This window comes from Tetrao urogallus, assembly GCF_951394365.1.
Source record: "Tetrao urogallus genome assembly, chromosome: 5".
In the NCBI taxonomy this organism is placed as follows: domain Eukaryota; kingdom Metazoa; phylum Chordata; class Aves; order Galliformes; family Phasianidae; genus Tetrao; species Tetrao urogallus.
The window spans coordinates 60,743,328-60,764,306 of record NC_136818.1 but is presented as its reverse complement, the minus strand read 5'-3'; the positions used below and the strand labels follow the sequence as shown (position 1 = coordinate 60,764,306).

The 20,979-nt window shown below is 43.8% G+C and overlaps 2 protein-coding genes across 2 annotated transcripts in view; both read right to left on the bottom strand.

The window, feature by feature from the left end:
- Positions 1-1,117: 1,117 nt before the first annotated feature.
- Positions 1,118-2,742, bottom strand: LOC306946847 (uncharacterized protein; the record flags this gene model as incomplete). The annotated part of the gene is made up of 3 exons (XM_079535948.1): positions 1,118-1,323; positions 1,581-1,697; positions 2,688-2,742. 3 exons carry the CDS (start codon positions 2,740-2,742, stop codon positions 1,118-1,120), a joined length of 378 nt encoding a protein of 125 aa, XP_079392074.1.
- A 1,054-nt stretch (positions 2,743-3,796) lies between these two features.
- TACC2 (transforming acidic coiled-coil containing protein 2) overlaps positions 3,797-20,979 on the bottom strand; it is a gene marked incomplete at both ends in the record, with an annotated part of 51,227 nt that continues 34,044 nt past the window's right edge. Inside the window, 7 exons of the mRNA XM_079535302.1 lie at positions 3,797-3,862; positions 4,629-4,749; positions 5,726-5,832; positions 6,342-6,502; positions 11,603-11,646; positions 15,549-15,625; positions 16,373-16,516. Coding sequence (XP_079391428.1) covers positions 3,797-3,862; positions 4,629-4,749; positions 5,726-5,832; positions 6,342-6,502; positions 11,603-11,646; positions 15,549-15,625; positions 16,373-16,516 — 720 coding nt within the window. The remainder of the gene's footprint in view (positions 3,863-4,628; positions 4,750-5,725; positions 5,833-6,341; positions 6,503-11,602; positions 11,647-15,548; positions 15,626-16,372; positions 16,517-20,979) is intronic.

The window sequence follows — 20,979 nt, the reverse complement described above, 5'->3', positions numbered from 1 at the left end:
GAACTCCTCACTGGAAGGCCACCTCTACTGAGGTGACACCAGCTGGGCTGAAAGCCGCTGTGTGCTGGAGATTAGACCTGGTCAGTACAGCTGGATGCTGACACCTTCACAGATCAACCACCTGCCTACGTGTCACTGTGCTACGAATCACCTCTGCCCTGCCAGCTCCTTGCCAGCATCACCGACCCAGCAGCAGCTCAATGCAATCACGTTGTGGTACATCACTATGGCCCAGGTTGGGCACCCCCACTGTTAGCAGCTGCCCACAGCTATGGCTGCGCAGTGCCATGGCCCACTTTGGGTCATCTACGTGGTAAAACTGCAATGAATGGGATTATTAAACATGATAATTTAGTTCTTCAGCTCTCTAGACATCTCCGTGTAATTTCACTTTGCAAAATTAAAAGGATTAGATAACCCACCACACAACACTCTCTTAATGACACCAGTGCAAGGAGGGCTATGCACCACTTCACTCTTTAGGACACTGAAGAACACAGTTGAAATGCATTAGGAATTTGGGTATACAAAAACATTGTTACCTGTGTTATTAGCTGCCTACAGCACAGCGACTGACCAAAGCTTTCCAAAAGTAGCAGGAGAGACAGGCAGTCTCCAGTAGGCAGCTCACCTGCTGAAAACAGCACCCAGGCTGCTTTTTTAGCTGCTGCTTCCAGTGTTGTGATAAGATCTTCGAGTATCAGAGGAGAGGAGACTGGGAAAGTTCTTTTATCCCTATAAATGTATGTAATACAAGTTTCCCAATTTTTTTTTTTTTTCTTAATAGCTTTCTCTTAGCACTTTGTATCAATACTAAACCATTCTTACATCAGGTTTTTTGCCATTGTCCAGACTGGATATATTCTCTGAACAACTCAAGAGCGTGCTAGAATTCCCAGTCACTTTGTGCCTGAAAATTGGAGCTTGCTTTTGAGTGCGTGCCAACAGCAGACAGCAGCTGGAGCACATCACTCCTTACCTTCACTACAAGGCTGCTACCTGCAGCTAAGTCTGCCTACAGCTTCTTCCTACTGAGAAACGCGGTATGTGGAGTAACGCGGTACAGGAAGTGTGATTACAACCATCCCTTTCTATAAAGGCAGTTTCAGGATCCCCCTCATGTCAGCTTCAACAGCGGGTGCCAACACAGGGACAAGAGGAGGAGGACGAAGCAGCCGTTGGAGGGGCCGAGCCTCGCGCCGCGGCTCTTGGCGTTGCAGTGGCTGGAGTAGCAGCAGTGGACGCTCACCCCGGGTGCTCTGGCTCCATCCCTCATCGCCTTCTCACAGAAGGAGCGGAACGAGCAGGACTTCATCACACCGCCTGGAACAGAGCACAGTGAGCACACAGCGCAGCGCAGTGCAATGCAACGCACCCACCGCCAGCGCAGTGCCCACCCGGCGGGGACCATCGCGCTGTCACACGTTTGGCATCAAGCTGCTGCTAAGCCAACAGAACCAAGATTTGTAAACAGTGCTCATTTGGAGGGGAAAGCAGCTACGCTTTTCTCCTTCCAGCACTGATTACCTTCCCGCTGCTGTTAGCAATGTGCTGAGCTGGAGCTGGCTGTGGTTACTCACTTGCTTGTCCTCGCATGACCGCACACGCATCGGAATGCCCCGGGCACTGCTGTGCCCCTTGTCTGTTGCAGTCATCATCGCTGGAACCTACACAGGTATAACACTGCAGTGCTTCACCTGTCGTTAGGAGAGAAAAGATAGTGGTAGAGTTTGCAAAAAAACCAAAACAAAACAAACAAAAAACCAAACAAACCCTTTTCAAATACCATCCATGCAGTCTTTATGATTTTGCTTGAAGCACGCGCAAGAATTGCTAGAAGATTATAAATACCTAAATATTTTGCAAATCCTATCAACTTCCCTTTTTTAAAGGGGCCCAGATAACTGACTTTAAGGATGAACAAAAGTGAGACACGTGTTATGATTGCTACAATTGCACTGAGCATTAACTCAAGAGTATCACAGAATCACCAAGGTTGGAAAAGACCTCCAAAATCACCCAGTCCAACTGTCCGCCTATAACAACATTCCCCACTAAACCACATCCTTCAGTGCAACACCTAAACGTCCCTTGAACACTCCAGGGATGGTGAACATCTGATGCTCTGTGATTGCACCCACATCTTCTTGTAACACTTGTAGAACAATGGAACAACTGGAACATGACAGTTTTCCCCTCCATCGCGGTCTTTGGTCCACAGCGCCATGAGAAAGTACACTGTGAACGCCTAAAATCATATTATGGTCCATATTTAGTCTTCTGAAGTATCAGCTCCACTGGAAGACCAAACAGTACATCTTCGATTTTTGCATCTGTTTAAACGTGACAGCTATAATCTAATTTTCCTTATTCCCAAAGTTTATCTTTGGTTGAAACTACACAGAATTTTCAAAGACAAGCACGAACTTGCAGCTTCTCTGCAGTGTCCTTGGTGAGCCGTGCAGATCACAAGGCACATTTGCTGTCCAGAGATAACGCATTTACATTTCTTTGCAAACATCTCCACGTTTCTATTCCGTAGCAGAAGTGAAACGCCGTGCTGCTAACCGCACACACAAAACACTCTGAAAACCAACCAAGCCAGGAGGAGAGCCCAGAACAGCAGAGAAGCTCAGCCACGTCTGAAATAGGAAATAAGGAATAAAGGAAGAAGAGAGCTGACTTACTTTTGATGACAAAAAGGGAGCCGATGAGAACCAGGCTGAAGACTGTCCGCATCATGGAGATACAAGAGATGCACCATTAGACAAAGAAAGCAGTTTGTTTGCTATTAAAGCTTTAATGCTGATCTTACATACTTAATCCTCCGCAGAGGATGACTTAGAGGATAAGGAGGTGTGCGGGAATGCTGCTTATCTAGCTTATTCTGGGTGTACTTCTAATCACACACACTGCATCTCCACAAATGTGGCAGCAAATTCTTCCATTGGCAGGAAGAACAAAATGCGTTCACCCAACAACAGATCTGCTTAAAAACCACCTCATGTCACAGCACCCAACTCAGACAAACAGCCTCACTTTCCTACGTGCTTTTCTGGACCAGGGTGAGAGAATCAGTCATTCCCACAGGATTGAGCTCAAACTTGAGGACAGAAAGTCTAAATCTAGCATATATACTTGCAGGGAATGCAGGATATAGAGACAGGTGCACACAAGCAGTACGACTTTGTGGCCAATCCCATCACTGGGCAAGGAGTTCCTTAACAAACTCCGCTGTACCTGGCACAGCAAAAGCAGTAAGCAAGCAAAATACACAAAATAAAGCCACTCATCTTCAACTTCCAACGAAAAAATTTATTTACAATAGAGAATTTCATTTAAGTGACATGCATCTTGATTTTTTTTTTTTTTCATTTTTCATTTTATTTTACAAATCAGCAAATGCAGATAAAGTTTACACTCCTTAAGGCAAGAGTCCCCATGCAAGTAATACATGTTTATATTAAATCCAAAAGACATCCAACATGGGAACTCATGTACAAAGGGAAGGCTAGGATCAGCAATTTGTAATTTCTTAGAGAACTTGACAATCTCCCTGATACAGGAACTTTGAGATCAACTTGCTATGAATTATACTATGAAAATGCAAACAATAGCAAGAAATTCTGATAGTCATCTTAGTACTGCATACAATTAAATCAACTTTATTTAGAAAGAAAATACAGTAGTGCATACGAAAAGGTGAAAATATAACCCGTCCACATAAATGTATGGACATCAGTGTGCCAATGGTCATATTGCACTCAGTGTTGAAGTCCAGAAATTTGGTTAAAAGTTAGCTTTTCCCCATTTTGGCAATCAGTTCGTCACAAATCTTTGTCAACTCTTCTATCTCTTTATTCTGGAAAACAAAAGGCAGTATTGAGTTCCATGAAAAATATTATTATATTGAGTGTATTTAAAAATCAAGCTTTCCCATAAGTGTGGAAGACCAGCATTTTCTCCAATACTGGGAATAGATGTATGTATGATATACACACACACGTAGAGCAGTTGTGCATAATGCCTTCAAACAATCTGCTTGCTGCTTCCCACACAGAGCTCATCTTACTGCAGTAAATACAACTTAGCACCAAATCAGATGATGATTCAGGACCAGCAGCCACTCCTGGCACATGATAATAACACACAGCGTGCTTCTGTTTGCAGGCTGTTCCCCATAGCATTACTTTCATTCTGTTTTCATGGGGCTCTAAGCAAGGACCTGCTGTATTTTAGTGGAAATAAGCTCCTTTGCTGAGCTAGAGAACATGAGATATATTCTGGCTGGCTGTGCTTGAGGAGCAGAACAGGACCTTGGGCAGACCTCGACCTAGGTTTAAGCTCCAAAAGAGAGCTGGAGGCAGCCAGTCTGAGGCAAGGTCATGTCACTGCCTTAGATCCAGAGTCATTAAGGTTGGAAAAGACCTCTGAGATCATCTGCTCCAACACCCAACCCGTCCCCACTGACCATATCCCTGCACCACCTCCACGGTTCTTGAACTTCTCCACAGACAGTGGCCCCGTGTTCCTGGGCAGCCCGTGCCAGTGCCTCACTGCTCTTCCTGAGAGGACATTTTTCCTAACATCCAACCCGACTTTGTTAGAAGAGCAGAGCTGCTACATACCTTTTGTTCCAGTGTTCTTTCCAACGCATCCACCTTCAGCTGCTCTTTACGAAGGCTGGCCTGATACGCTGCTTGCTCTTGCTGAGCCTTGCCTCTCACTTGTGCAATTTCAGCATTGGCTCTAGAAAAACACAGATTCTTGTCACGTCAGGAGGTCTCCAGGAGAGAATGGAGGGTATCCAAGGATGGGCTACATGTTAAGAGATGGGCAGGGCTGCTTTCTGTGTATCTTTGAAGGCAGCCTGAGCCTCGCCCCTAGAGACTTTCTGTGGCTCTTTCCCTTGCTCAGCAGTCAGCAAAGCCTCTTCACTACGTCTATACGAGAAGGGGTCAAAGATACCACTCAGCAGGAGGTGTTCTGTGGAAGTTTCTCAATCTGATCTCCAGTTCTCACAGACAAGATTCACAGCTGGGAAGCAAATCCAAGCCTCGCTTTACTTTAGGCACTGATCAATGCTAGTGATGTTTTGCAGACATCTCCTGGGCTTCGAGGACTGCATGCGGACTCTAGAAATGCTTACTTGGTTATTCCATGAAAGCATTAAAGATGGCAACAACAACAATCCCAACTGACCTGCCTGCCTTAAGGCACAATCAGATGTTCACACCTTAATGGTGGCTTATGGATTTACACGCACTTTTGTGCAAGTGCACATCACCATCAACACAAGTGGGCAAACTCAGCATAAACCAGGGGTCCAGAATTAACAGAGAGACACCTGCTCTGAACTGCACACTCTGTTCTGCTGACTGATGTCAGGGCAGTAACACAGCACAGGGCAATAGCAAAGCACTGGGGCACAAACATCAGCTACAAATGCAAATATCTGAGCACAGCCCTTTGTAGCTGCGTAAGCCTGGCTAACAGCTTCTCCCTCAATCTTCCCTGTCAAATACATGAAGATAAGGAGAATTTTAAGGTGCTCAACATGGACTCCTCCTGGGGGATGTTTTCAGTGTGAAACTAATTCTTTCTTTAGCTATGGTCAGGAGCTGAAGCACAGCATCTGGAAGGAGCAGGTTTGGAGCGCAAGGCTCAGCCTCAGGGACCTTCCTGCAGTGTGAACTCCTCAATGGAGATGTGCACAAGCAATTACCTGTCCAGTTTTTCCTCGGCATGGATTTTGAGTGCTTGATACCTCTGTTCTTCTTTCTTTACTCGTGATAAATACTCTTGCGCACATTTCTTTAATACTTCTTCATTCTGAAATGGAAACATTACATCACATTTAATCCGAGTCACATTCAGGTACTTGTAAGGAGGCTGTCCAATGCTGATAACTGACATGCCCCCAGAGATTTCATCTGAAGCAATTCTGCACAATGCAAAAAGCTTTATGGTGCTTTTATTTGTCTTTGGTACCGGGCTGAAATCCTCTGTTTGAGGATTACACCACACCATGCGCTTTAGACATAATCTCCGAGTGGAAATACAGATTTCCCTGACCCCTCAGCCTGCAAGCCAGCCCCAACATGTGGTAAAATCCAGCAGGTATGTGATATTTATTGCAACTGTACCGTCGGATACAGGAACAAGCTACTCTTAAAGAGAAAGAAAGCACAGTGGGCATTCCTGCTGTGCACAGTGCAGGGCCATGCAGCAAAGCAGACTTATGCCTGGGAACGAAAAGGTGCCCCATGTGAAGCAACACGGGTTCACCACCACACGAGCGCCCTCTCAGCTTCCCTCCGAACAGGAAAGGAGCGACTCGCCTTTCGAAACCCCTCCAACACCTCCTTCATTTTTTCGTATCTCCTGAAAAGATCTGCCAGGGATTTCTCCACCGAGTTCAGATCCGCCAGCGCTTGCTCCTTCTCCACGATCAGCTGTTGAACGGTGTGATGGGAGACAGATTTCTCTCTCTGCTCGTCCTCTGGTAGAAAGAAGATGGGGGAGAAAAAAGAAATCAATATGAACACTGATTTCACTGTCATCTATAGCTTTTACTACGCTGAGCTCTATGCTGTATGTTAGTTACTCTGCAGAAGATCCAAACGTCACTGTTACTCAAAGACAATATCATGTTTTAGAAAAAGCTTTCTAAATACAGTGATCATTAATTACTGTAATACTGGGGAAAAGGTGAAAACATCTTCTTACAGATGATTTATTTCACTTGGAACTCAGCTGCTCCCATAAAGGAGATACTGGATTCAGTGGAACAGGCTGCCCAAGGAGGCTGTGGATGCCCCATCCCTGCAGGCATTCAAGGCTGGATGTGGCTCCAGGCAACCTGGTCTGCTGGTTGGAGACCCTGCACATAGCATTGAGCATTGAGGTCCTTTTCAACCCAGGCCATTCTATGATCCTGGGATTCCTCATTTGCCAGAAGAGGCACAAGCTGGAGGAGATTACATGCAGCAGTACTTCAAGAGCAGGCAATACATTATTTGCTGCTTCTGACCCATGTTGTGATCTCCCACCATCTTTTCTAACCCCGTACGAACTTGCCACTTCATTTCATTTAGCCCAGCTCAAAATTCTCCCCTCAGAAAACTCTGTAAACTTTCCTTCTTGGGAGCTCTGCAGACAAATGCCAGGAAGGAAACCTGACTTTGGGCAGAGCTGGTTTGTGGAGGGCATCTCCTAAGCATAAAGAGTGTTTAACTACATGTGAGGCAGGAAGGGTGGGAGGAGTAAAACAGGATTCCAAATCCACATGGAAGACAATTTTTTTCAAAGTAAAAAATTAAAATAGCTTATAACAGTAGGAAAAAAAAGCCTGCCATTGCCTACTTGAGTGATACACTGCTGGCTGCAGATCCTAAATTAAGATCTTTATGTCTCTGTTTTAAGGGCTGCTTTGAACGATGCTGCTATGAGATATGCTCAGAGAAATGAGCAGCTTTACGTTACCGTTTTCTTACACCTCCGACAGAAATTGAAATGAAGGAAAAAGTTCTCCCATCTAAAAAGCAGTTTTAAAATGTACAACTTTTCATTTAAGCCTCCTATGTTTTGAAATATTTTGACGGGTGTTCAGTTTTTCACTCAAAGAGTGAAAATGAGTCTGATTCAAAGAGTATTTCACGGTGTTGGTCAACCCTGAAATGTCAAAGTTCATGCTGTGAATTCCCAAGCAATTCACCTCTTCCTTTTGTGTATTCAATCTCTTTGTAGTCCTCTGCATTTGTGCCAGCCCAGCAAAGCCCCAGGCAGTGACCAACAAACACCTTTGGGATGAATGAACCAAGGAGTGCAGAGCCTTGACGCCCCATCACTCTGATAACTTCTCCCTTTTGACTACTTGGAGACACACCATGATTATTTGTAATACTCAAATAAAGGGAGAAACCCATTGATTTCTCTTCCTTTATTTATGTAATTCTTTGAGATCTGAGAAGCTGCCACCCCGTGCTCCAGCAGAAGCCTTCTGTAAGCACGTTGGAGATACAACCTGCCCAGCTCATCCCCAAGCACTGACTGCAATGATGCCAGTGTCAGGCAGCACCTCTGCTCACAGCTCCATCTGCATCACTAAACGCTTTAAGGCGTTCAAAGTGACAACTCAAATCAATAAATAAATCTCCATTTACTTTTTCTGAGATTACTGTGGTATTTTAGCAACTTCCTCCTGCTAGTGATGCAGCCTCACTCCTCACATCTAGGAGCTCTTTGCCTCCCAGCATCATGGGCCGCAGGGGCTGGGCAGACCCACCAACTACTCTCTGAAGCTATCATTTAGCCTTAAGGAACAGGCTGCTCAGTGGAGCTGTGCAGGCAGCTCCAATCTCAGCTCACCAGTTACAGCCACTTATCTCTACATTGTTTCTAAGGCAGTTTATAAAGGCTACGTGATCAGAATATTTTAATTAAATGGCTTCCATGTCCATACCACACACTGCCTGTGGGTCACCACCACCACGAGGATGCTCAGCACTAAGGATGTCCAAATGGACAGAGTGAGGCCACCACCACAGGAGCAGCACATCCGCCCCGAGGCTCAGCACAGCGTTATCACATAACTGAATGGGAATGCAGCAAACGGAGAACAAAGGCAAAAGAAAGGAAAAATGCAGAGTGGTGGTGTGAAAGTTGGTGAAAAGCTTTACTTACCGGGCTTGCCTGTTTGTTTTTGCAAGCAAATAGCAAGAAGCAACGAAAACGGAAGCAAAATAGAAAATCAGGAATTGTTAGGAAAGCAGAAAATAAGTAATGCAACAACCCGTAATGCACAAAGCATAACATTTGTTTGTCTTCATAATGAAAAGTTCATTATGTCTTTAAGCTTACAGGTACACGGATACATTTTTTTAGCAGGAAAAAAAGAGGAAAAAAAAAAAGCCCAACATCACAAATCCAACAATACAAATAAATCTACAGCAAGGATTTTGGAAGGGGAGGAGGTGAGTGTGACTGAGGAGAGGTGCGTGCCGCAGGGTGAGCAGGGGCCTTTGTGAGCTCTGCCCAGGCTGCAGCACAGCAGCATGGCTGTCCTTTGGGTGCCCACCCTCAAAGGGCAGCAGACTGTCTTAGGGGGCCAAGTGTGAGGAAGAGCAGTTAAAGCAGCAGGAGGAAATGATGCAGAGACACTCATAGGGATCTGTGCACTGACAGCGTGCAAGCTCTGCCTGGACAGCATGGGACTGATTGTATGAGCTGGGGTGGGTTAACACTGGGCTCTGTACATGACAGCAACAGGAGATCTACCACAGCCCTTGAAATCAATGGCAATGACAGCTTGCAGGGCATGTTTTCAGCTTTTTATATGCAAACACACGCACAGTCTTATTCCACAAGTAAGAAATATTTTCCATGCTCACTCTGCATGCACACGACAGTCTGTAAAAGCTGAGCAGGATCGCTCAACCACGCTGAATATTCATGAAAAGGGATTTGTGAAATCGGTTCACTTGCAATGCCCTCCTGGCAGAGGGCTCTGTAAATAGCTCAGAAGGGTTAGAACATAAACAGAAAGAGCAGAGGCATTTCCTTTGTGAAAATGCATATTTTGCTCCAGCAGGGAGACGTTAGTGGGATAACAGCTCAGTCAAGTCTATGCAAACAGCATGCAGACAATCACTTCCCTCACAATGTGGCATTTGGGTAAATTCTTTCGTCAGAAGGGACAATAATTTGCAGCAAATGTCAGGAGAAAGTGGGATAATTAGAGGGAAAATTTACACTAAATGCTGGGAGAAGGAGCCTCACATTTATCATGCTGTAAAATTTGCATATTGCTCTAATTAGCACATGCTTCCTGTGTCGCTTCTGTTCCAGTTCTTTTGAAAACGGATGGCAAATTACGTTATTTACAGCCATAGCTCTTAAAAACTTGCTGTACATCACCTGGAAGACTCTGACTGATACTTTGAATTAGAAGCTTGAAGTTCTTCCTATTTCCTCAGTGGCCAAAGGCCCGATGCTTTAATATCCTTGATTTCTTTAAAGATGAATCGGCAACTGCAGAATTTGCCATGCATGCCATGGCTGTGCTGTTGCCTTAGAATCTCTGCTCCATACCTTCTCATTGCTCTACAGACTTACAACTTCTATACATATAAGTTTAACCTGCAGTCAAAAGAAAGTTCTGTTGCTGGCTGCATGCAGATGCTTAGGGAGAATGGGGCAGGTCCTGTGTCTGCCCATACAAATGGCCATTGAAGCTGAAGAACTCCCTGCAGAGTGATACAGGACCTACATGCTGTAAGCATTCAGATCAAACTCTGTACTGCTTTAAAAAAAAAAAAAGAAGAATCTCTTGACAGCAGTGGGACACATAAAATAGGAAAAAATGTCCCCAGTGTTTGAAGAAGAAAATTACATTTTGGAGACTGTGACCCTGATTCTTCACTACGCTTGGTAATGTCCATAATCGTGCATGAAGCAGCACCAGAGCACACCCAGTGTAAAATAAAGGGAATCAAATTCTTGGCATAATCTGACCACTCCTGCCTTAACATCTGTATGATGAGAATGACAGAGGTTACGTCAGAAAGCAGGCAAACCCATTCAGGTTTACACACAGAAGGCAATGGAGGCAGAACACTGTACAGAGAACAAAGCACACAGATGAAGACTTATTTCTAGACCCTTTTCTTTCCTTTTCATGAAAGGAGGTTGGGGTGCCTCCCCTGGGCTGTGAAATACAGGAAGGCAGCAAACAGCAGGCACTGAACAGCCCCCCCACTGCTCTCCTTGGGCAAAAATAAGCAACTCTGCTATAGAATTTAGAGAGAACTCAAGCATCAAATGCTAACAAAACAATGTAGAAGAAACCAACAGCTTGGGTGTTATGCCACACAGAACACGAGGAGCTGCCAGCTTTAAAAGGGGTAAAACACATATATATTAGAACTCAACAGCTGTGATAAAAGTCCTTCATGTGTTAAAACCCTTTTAGAAAGATGCACAGATGCCTTTTGTGCTGCAGGCATGCAGTGCTCTCTATGACAATTCTCCCAGAGGAGTGAGAAGAATGATTTCTTGACTTCTGCAATAGATTGTGCAGATAGCTTGGAGGCCTTTATGTCAGTAGCTGGGAGGTGGATTGGCCACTCACAATCTCAACTGGGATTGAAGTTAATCTCGGTTTTGGTCCAACCAATGCACTTAGCACAGATAATCCCTGTTGTAAAGAGCTAAATTTGGTATCTCCTGTTAAACAGCTGCGAGCGGATGACTACAGGGTTTTCAGGTCATTTTATGTCTCTCCTGGAGATACCTGTAGAAGCTGGGCAGTGTTTGAACATGTTTCCCATGGGACACTTTGCTTTGACACAGAAGAATTACCTGTATTTCTCTATTTCTGTATTACCTGGACTGCTTTGGGGTTTATTTCTGTAAAGTGAAGCACCAGCTTCACATCACCACCTGGAAGCACACAGTGTGTCCTCAGATGCATCCCCATTCCCTGCAGCATCAGCGGGGGGAGCTGGCATCAAAATGAAGCCCACAGACTTAAATCCCATTTCTATGCCCTCTTCAGAAAATCAGAGTGCAGGATAGCATCTTTCATGGCAGGAACACCTACCTATCATCTGAGCAATCGTCTTCTCATATTCTGAAACTATTTTCCTGTAAGAGGAAAAAAAAGAAAAAGCTTTTGGCAAACATCGTAATAGCTAATAATTAGAAAATAATGCTACGTAATAACTGAACTGTGGTAGAAAAACAGGATACAGATCCTGCTCCACGCTTTTGCATGCTCTTTATTCCTATGCAACAAATAAAACTGACAGCTTAAACGTTGCTCCTCCACGGGGAGGGAAAAGGAATTACTTTGCATCACACCGAAGTACATTACCGATCTCAGTTTAAACATCAACATAATTGCATCAACCTAATTGAAGAGTTGCATCAAGTCTCCTTTTCCAATTGCCTTCTTCCACCCCCTCTTCATCCTCCGTGTCCGCTTATTTTTAATGTAAACATTAACAAAAGCTATAATTGGTAGGCAAGTAAATCCAACAGCAGTACAGCTGGCCCCCATCCAAAACACATCCACTCTTCCACTCTCCAAACGTGAAGAAGTGACCCATCAGCACTTAAAACAACACAACCAGAACATTCAGCTATGGAGCACAAAGCTCACCGCGTCCAATTTCACACATCTTTTGAAAAACAGAGGGGGTAAAATGTTACTTTCAAGACTATTTTATTTCGCAGACTCGCAGCGGGCTTTGAGTTTCCTTCTTGAAAAGAGGTTAGCCAAAATAAGCAGATTAAATGTGATTTAGAAAGATGATCCATCCCTTTCCAGAGCCAAATAAAGCTAATGAAATGGGACTAGCTTGATCTGTGCTTTGATTTGTGAGCCACATAGGATTGCCTATGAAAAACAAAATTACTGTACGCTTCATCTGAAGTGAATATTCCAAATAGCCCACTGGTATTTGAATACATATTTTTTGAAGTCTTTGCTCGCTTTGATTTGCTCCATTTTAGCTGCAGACAGAGAGGTTGCAGTAAGGATAAGGGGAAATCCTGGGACAGAAGTCAGCGAGGAAAGGAGAAAGCTGTGGAGATCCCCCAAACCCAGCGCAGTAACAGCAGCACTGCATGTGTCAAGTCTGGATCACATACAGACCCCAGACAGTGGGATCATTCTCACATAAGAGGTAAGCAGCAGGGATTTCAAAGCCATGTCATGTTCTTGTGATAAAAGCAGCCACCTTCTGGAAGCTTGATCATCTTAGAAAATGAAGCCAAGGACCAATGACAATGAACACAACACTAAATGTTGTTAGAACACCATACAGCTTCCCAGCCTTACTTTCATCAGTAAACGTGGACACTACAACGCCACAGCGATTTTAATACTATCTGATTTGGAAAGTGAAGATCTCAAGGCTTGCTTCATATTCATCACAAAGCTCTCTTTCTCTCAAGCAGACTAAAGAAAAGGCATTGCAGGTGGGGAACCCAAGGATGCTGACCATGTCATTCCTCTCTGTGATGGAGCATCTCAACTCAAAGTTGATGCTACATAGGCCTAAGTTCTTCTATTTCAGACTTCTGGTCTGCGTATTGACTTTCCACAGTTTTATAAGTCATGAAAACATAGAAATCCCAGGCTACCTCTCGAAAAGTCTTCTGCTTGGCATCCCACACAGAGGTACGATCAATCACACCTCCAACAAACCATGTTTAAACACATCCAGCCTGACTCTGGCTCTACCCTTGGGCTATGGCACAGCCCATCACTGGCTATCTGTTTGAATCCTACTGTATCCTTATTGTAACTTCTCTTTCAGCTCCTTACCTCCAGAGTGGAATCTCCTTCACACTGACATTTTGCTGGAAACTTGGCTAAACTCAGGATGTAGAACAAGGAGTATTTGCATAAAGAAGCATTGCTTCTCATCCTGCAAAAAAAGTTACTATGCTTGCAACTCGATAATCCCAGCCTTTCCCTTCATTCCTTTCTTACAATTATGTCACGTCTAATTTCTGCATCTCTAATTTATCACACATGAACTGTTTCAACATGTAATCTTCCCAATGAAATCCTGGTGCACACATGCACCTTTCATCATTTTGAGACAAAATGACCTTTTCCCCATTTGCCTGTTGAAACTTGGCTTGCATAAGGCTTTTTCTTTTTTTTTTCTCCAAAATCAAATCTTACTGAGCACATAGACACAGAAGCAAATTAATGCGAGGTACAGAAAGGAACAGATCCTACAGTGTGTCAGACGCTCTGTCTCTCTGCTCTCCTTTCATTAAGGAATAAGCAACCTCTGCCAGTGCCTGTTTGCAGCCAGCAGGCGTATGTACCCTGGCAGCCTCCAGAAAATAGACAAAGTACTGCACTGGAGTGTGTGCAATGAACTCTGAGTCATTCTTTACATAATTCCTAGGTTTTCTTCATTCCACGTTTCGTTTTTTGGATGCATGCTTGCAGCAGTTCCTTTCCATTTTGCCTCATTATGCACTGAGAGAGCTATGCCAGGGTTTTGGTTCCTTTCCCAGGCGGAGAGCAAGAGAGGTGAGAGAACTCAGCGGGCGCTGGGAGATGGTTCCTCTCAAAGGCACAAAGGGGCTGCCCTCGCCTCCTGCAGACGCCTCTCTTCAGATGCATTGGCTCAGAGCCCTGTGCTCCTCTATTCAAATCTGCCACGTGTGACACTTGGCACCTTTGCCAGTGCTTCTGATTTGTGCAGCACAGTGTTCTTTTGCCCCTGTTCCATCAGCACAAGTTTCCCGGATGCCAGCAGGAACTGCAGGTGCAGATCACTTCTCAATACAGCTGACTGGCTTTTGCTTTAAGCTACCTAGGTCTTTAACTCTGAGAAGAAGCAGGTGCCAGAACAGAAAACTCAGTCTCAAAAGGCATCATGGAAATTATAATTTGAAAGATAGATGCTAAAATAATCTGTCTGATGTCTTTTATTTATGAGTGAAGGACAGAGGTAGGCAGAGGGCCTGTCTGTTTGAAGGCAGAAAGTAATAGGCTTTAAAAATTCCATAGAATACTCCTACAGAGCCTCTTTTAAAACTGATGACTTTCTCAGATTCAGGTCAATGAATGGGTCAAACTTCTCTGTATGTTGTTCTTATGGCATTACCACTGTACAGAAAAAGAATGGCTGAAACCCTCAGCTGACTAGATGGCAAGCAAAAGTGATGCTTTGAGCAACTTTATCCACTATAGTGACTTTATCATTTTTGCAAATGGCAGAGACCTTGGCTGGGAAGAAAGGCCAAAACAGTTATTATCAGTTTACTGTTATTTAATGTAATAGAGACAGGCTTGCAAGAAGAAATGGAGTACAGTAGATCAGCAGATACAACTAGAAAGAACTGAAAAGTTCAGAGTGCTTCTCGTCAGCTCTCAAATTGGGTAGCAAAATCCAAGATAAACACTGGTTAGCTGAAATCAAATTTAGTGTGTATGTTACAATTAAAAATTCTGTTCAAAGAGAAGGAAGTTGAAACTCCTTGAAAGTCAACTCTCAAAGGCAAGAGTGGCTCCTTTGCAAGAAATGTTTTCCTACCAGCAATGGGGTTTTTGATGTTAAAGAATCTTTTAATAATAACCTCCTGAAGGGAGCCTCTGCTGCTCATACCTGTATTCAAACCTTCACATGCTTTTTTTCTGCTGGCAAAACTCCTCGTGGAAAGACAACTTTAAATTAGCAGACAGACACCTCTACCAACACTGCAGGCACAGTCATTCAGTCAGGCAACAGAAACACCACAGTGCAACCCATGTGAGAATTCACAAGCGAGGAGAGCAGCACAAACTGGAGAAAACTCCTTATATTAGCCTGGACTAAGACCCTTTATCTCTGTACAGCAATGTAGAAGTTCACAATGATTACCTTCAACAGGTTTAGGATCAGTTTGAAGCCTGCAGTTAAATATAACCAACAACTTGAGTGAGCCAAAGATCTGTACAGTCATGGCACTCTGTGTGCTGTCCACAGCCTGAAGTAAGACTACACTGTTGTGATTAGTGACAAGTGATGACCCACCTCATTTCCATCACTTCCCTTCTGCTTTCTTCATACTTCTCTTTCCACTCAGACACTTCTCTTTCCTTGGCCACAATCTGAAACAAGAAAAAAGAAAAGTGAGAAGAAGTGATCCACTGAGGAGGAAACAAAATAAGTGTACAGTATGGATATCAAATTCTGATTGATACAGGTACAGTTTCCAAAGGCACAATGGGTTCAAATACAAACATGCCTGTTGATTTACAGACTGTAAGGTGCAATTTTAAGAAGTTCAGATGTGAAATCATGATCATTTAAAAACGCTTCATACAATGCCTGATTTGGAGCCAGGACTGAAATAATTTTGGCTTTGGAACACAGTCCCATGGTTTGTCCTCTAAGGAGGCTCTTATTGCTTCTGCGTCCATATGTAGGGCTGACTATCCATGAGATTTTATACTTGAAGGACTGTGTTCCTTTGTGCTCCTTTCATTCACACTGGAATGGTTAGACACTGGAATGGGTTTCTAGAGGTGGTTGATGTCTTGTGCCTGTCCACTTTAAAGTGACTTTTAGATACTGCTCTTAATTATGTTTTTTCACTTTGGGTCAGTCCTGAAGTAGCCTGACAGCTGAACTCAATGATTTTCATAGGCCTCTTCCAGCCAGTATTTACATCCACAACAAGCAGCACTTACAGAGTAGCACCTTTAGCTTTGTTAGCCTCCAGCATGGGTTTAGAATTGCTGAGAACAGTCTCAAGCATGGTAAACATAATAATAATATAAAGAGTTTGGGAGAAAACAGAAAAGAAGGAGTCCACAAGTGCCACCTATTTCCTATTCCCAATTCTAAAAAATTACCTCTGCTCTGGCAAGTCGTAGTGCAGCATCCAAGTCTTGCTGGGGGTAGAGAAGACTCGTGGTGCCTTCTGCATCCGAAGCGCCGATCCGTGAGTACAGCACACTTTTAGAGATGGAAACATCTGCTGGGATAGCAGGTTCTCTCTGTGTGTTTGGTTTTTTTTTTAAATACAAAGAAATGAGCCATTAAATACATGTTGAGCTGATGTTTTCTGTGTGCTAGGCACCAGGGTCCTGAGCTAGGACTGACAGCCAGTGCACTACTAAACTACAACAGCTGTAACATTGACAGGAGCATTTCAATACACGTTTAAAAGTCATAGCGAGCATCAGGAGAACCAAATTAGCCTTACAGAGAGAAAATAAAGATAGTGCATCATCCACAATATTTTAGGAGCTTATTTTACTACCTCCTGATACAGAAATGTCATGAAAGCATCCACAAGAAACACGTGTCAGCAGAGGAAATTAGAATGGGAGGCAGAAAGCTCATTAAGGGGAATTCTGCTTCCATAAAAATAGATGAGATTAAAAAAAAAAAACAGAAATGAGGAGATGTTTATCTTACTAGTTCTCACATGCTGATATATTCTGTCACAAACAATATTTTGTAAGGAGTGTGAATATGCAGCTGCCATTGCTGCCCCGCTGATTATTTAGCATGCAATTAATATGTTAAATGAAGTTTTGTTAGCAGCTGCCAATCTTGTTCATGCCGGTGGTCAAAACTGGGTCAGAAGGATACAGAATAAGGAAGAGAGCCCAAAAGAGCCAAGTGAAATTGAGATGCCTGACCCTGCGAACGCTCTAGATGTAAACAACTCACATCACAGTGCATTAAAAAAAACAAGGAGTTTATAAACACCCACTTCTTGAAATACCACATCCAGACTGCTGATGGCCTGGATAGGAATGCTCTCATGCTGCAGCTACAGCACGCTCTGCCCCAAACAAAATGCTGCACCTCCTCCCCTCCAGCACTGCCCTCAGTGCAGACTCTCAGCTTTGTCCCATGAATGGTTCACTTGCTCACAGCCCTTCTCACACATCCCACAATAACAGAAAGGATCCAAAGTCACAGTTCCTCCTGTGCAGCCCTTTCTGAGCTCCCACAGCACACCTTATTGAACAAGCTGTCCTAAGGACACAGAATGCTCACACTAGGAAAACACAGGAATAGATGTTATGCATTCCACCCACATCTGTGAGCAACGTGCTGAAACTGTGCCAGCAACACTAAAAGACGAGACAAGGAAATTTAATTAGAGCAATAACAAGCTCAACAGCACTTCAAAACACCATGCTGTTTATATAGGAGACGTGTCAATTTGCTCTCTATCTTTTGTTCATTTTTAAACACAGGAATCATCTGACTCCGTGCTTTCAGCTGCAGGCCATTCCTCTCTCTTTTTGTCACATTTTACCACATGCACCGACTATTGATCAGTTCCAACAACAAAGAGGCACAACCTCCAACCTGGTGGCTTTGCACAGTGCAGCAAAAGGCAGCACAGGATCTACCCAAATTACACAGCTTGTATTCTTCAGATTTCTCCTGATATACAGTGACAATGCAGGAAAAAGCACATCTTGGGCACGAGTCATCTCTGTGTACGCATATATATAAAAACACACGGTGCTGCCCACAAACCTCAGCAGAACAGGCAAGAAACCAGACCTCTGCTGCTGAAATTCAGTATTCCAGCTTCAAAAAATGCACTTTATTTCCTACTCAAACCCAAAGAGGAAAACTGAGAGACGACAAAGAGCTATTAGAGCATCAAAGCTGCCCTCAGAAGAAAGGCCATCCTGCAGCTCAATCTGTTGAACCACACATATCTTATTTCAAAAGCCTTCTGCTGTGTGAGCTGCTGGGTCTCGTGAGGAAACTGCTGGGAAATATTAATCGTGGCAATGAAAACACACATTTCCTTAAACTCCTGTAAAAACTTTTGGAAGTCATTGTCAATATGTGAAGATTTTGAAGGGGAAAAAAAAAGCACATTTCAAGAATACATATTTAGGGATTTTTGTATATCATGGAAGCATAGAATGGCCTGGGTTGAAAAGAACCACAGCGATCATCTGGTTTCAACCCTCTGCTATGCACAGGATCACCAACCAGCAGACCAGGCTGCCCAGAGCCACATCCAGCCTGGCCTTGAATGCCTGCAGGGATGGGGCATCCACAGCCTCCTTGGTGACCTGTTCCAGTACCTCACCAACACCTTACTAACATGGTTTTTCTCATTCTCTCCTGCAGTTGAGTGAATTTTACAAAAGAATTACTGATGACGTATAATAAAAGCTTAATATTTCCCCCCAAATAACTACCATAAAAGCTCTTGGAACTGAACCAGCTCACAGAAACACTGGTGTCTACTAGCCCAACCAGCGTTGTCCTGACTCTGGAAGCAGGGCATGCAAACCCCAGCTGGGTTGGCTGGCTTCTTTCTTTGGCAGGAGCATAACTAACCCTCTGCCACAGTCTCCAGCACTGGTCTTATTGGTTTTATCTAACAGCCAGTTTTACAAACTTATGGCCCATTTCCTATCTGTTATTTTCTGCCTTCAAATATTCCTATCATCTGAAAACAAATAGCCCAATAGCATGACAATATCACCTCAAGTAATATTTTGCCTATGCTTTAAATTCAGTGCCTAACTGCCAAGAAAGTAAGCAGTTAATTGGGGTAATAATAAGCATAGGGATTTATAAGTCACTGAACCTCACACAGAAAGATTAGAGCCCGCAGGGGAATTACTACGAGATGTAGGTCACTGTGATCTTAGTGCAAATATTTGAGAGCCCAATGCACTTCCCCTGCACTTCCCAGCACCTTGCACAGAAACCAGATATCTGATCAGACAGAGAGTAAATGCATATTGATTAACCAGCTGTGGTGATCTCACTTCAAGAAGGTTAGAGTGGAAGAAAAGTGAGGCTCTGCAGTGAAAATGATACATCACTTTTAGCACACTGTTTAGGGGAATATATGTATTTAGCCTTGCTGAAAATTAGTATGAGTGCTGGCAAAGGGTAAGCTAAGTGCATATCAAACGATCTTGTCTTGTAACTAATTGATGTGCGCACACAGGTCGATGGAAGCATAACAAGCCTAATTTATGCCTGCAACTTTATAGAAAAATGGTGATAGGACATGGTAATGTGGAATGCTTGTGCTTGTTATCACACCTGTAATGGTTCAGCAAATGCTAACCTTAGTTATAAAACACGAAGGGAAGAAGTGTGGGCAGCCAACCAGAAGGGAATCCTGCCAGATAGTGTCCGAATTTAAGTCACTGCAGTCATCTGGTGGATCCTATTATAGTTAATCCAGGCCACCAGTCACTGCAGGTCACAAGGGTTGCCACCACAGGCTAATTTAATATCAGCAATCTCCCACCTAAACAGTAAAGTTATCCAGGGACAAAAGGCCTTCCCAGCCTAGCATGGCACCCAAGTTGTTCAGCCAAGAATGCTCCTGTGGCTGGATAGAGACAGGACCTTGTGAATGTCCAGATGCTTCCAATTCTGTGCCAGAGGGTGGAGTTTTGCTTATTTTTCCCTCCTCATCTCTGCTTGTCATTTTTGCTATCTTTGTTATGGAGATTAAATTCACATGAAGCCTGTCCCCCATTTCTAAGTTCCAAGGAGTTCATAAATTTCACCAAGAAACTACACCTTGTCATCAGCTCAAATGTTGTTATGATGCAATGTACTCTAATATTAAGATGATGCAGGACTAAGCCAAAAGCTTCCTGACTTATTAATGGCCACTGTAACATAAGAAAGGTCACTGGAGAAGGATGTGCCACAGCACATGCCCCTCGTTTGGAATAAAATGACTCATTGCAGCAGGATGCTGCCATTCCGTCAGCATCCTCCTCAGCTGACAGCACCTCCCAAGAAAGCCATTAGCGTTTTTGGCTTGACTTTTTTGTTCAAAGCACCACAAAGGACAACACAAACGAGCTGCACTACTGGCTAATCACCAAACACAGTGCATCACAGCAAGCTTTTCCATCCTGCAGTAAAGCCAGTAAGGACCGCACGTGTCTCTAAAGCCATGCAATGCATCACTCCGAGGAGGCAGTAGGCAGCGTGCTAGAGAAAAGACAATTAAAGGAAAGCTTTAGATCTTCAGGAGTGAAGCCCCACTGTGTTAGGGAGCCCCTTTCCCTCGGTAGCTCTACAGCCCTTGCAGGTCTGCTGCAGTCCCTTTCTTCTGAAGCCTGATGGTAGGGTTGACTGAACTTCTCACTTGTGTACTTGGGTGTCTGTTTCAAGCCGTGGGGACCAACAGCCAAAATCTACAGCATTCTTATAAGGAGTAGGTTTGATATTGTTTTGCTACCAAATATTTTAGGACAAACCTTGGGGTAAACATTAAAGAAAGCCATCTGGTTGCAGAATTCTTTCTCCTGTGATAAGTGTATGCCTGTTTCTTGCCTACAAACTTATGTTAATCTTTCCATTGGTGGACAGCATTTCTGTGTGCAGTGCTGCTTTCAGCATGCTCTTCTGTGCCACACTCTGGTGCTTGTTTTAGTTTTCCACTGCACTCTGAGCGCCTTAGTCACCTTGTTAAAGAAAAAGCAGCACT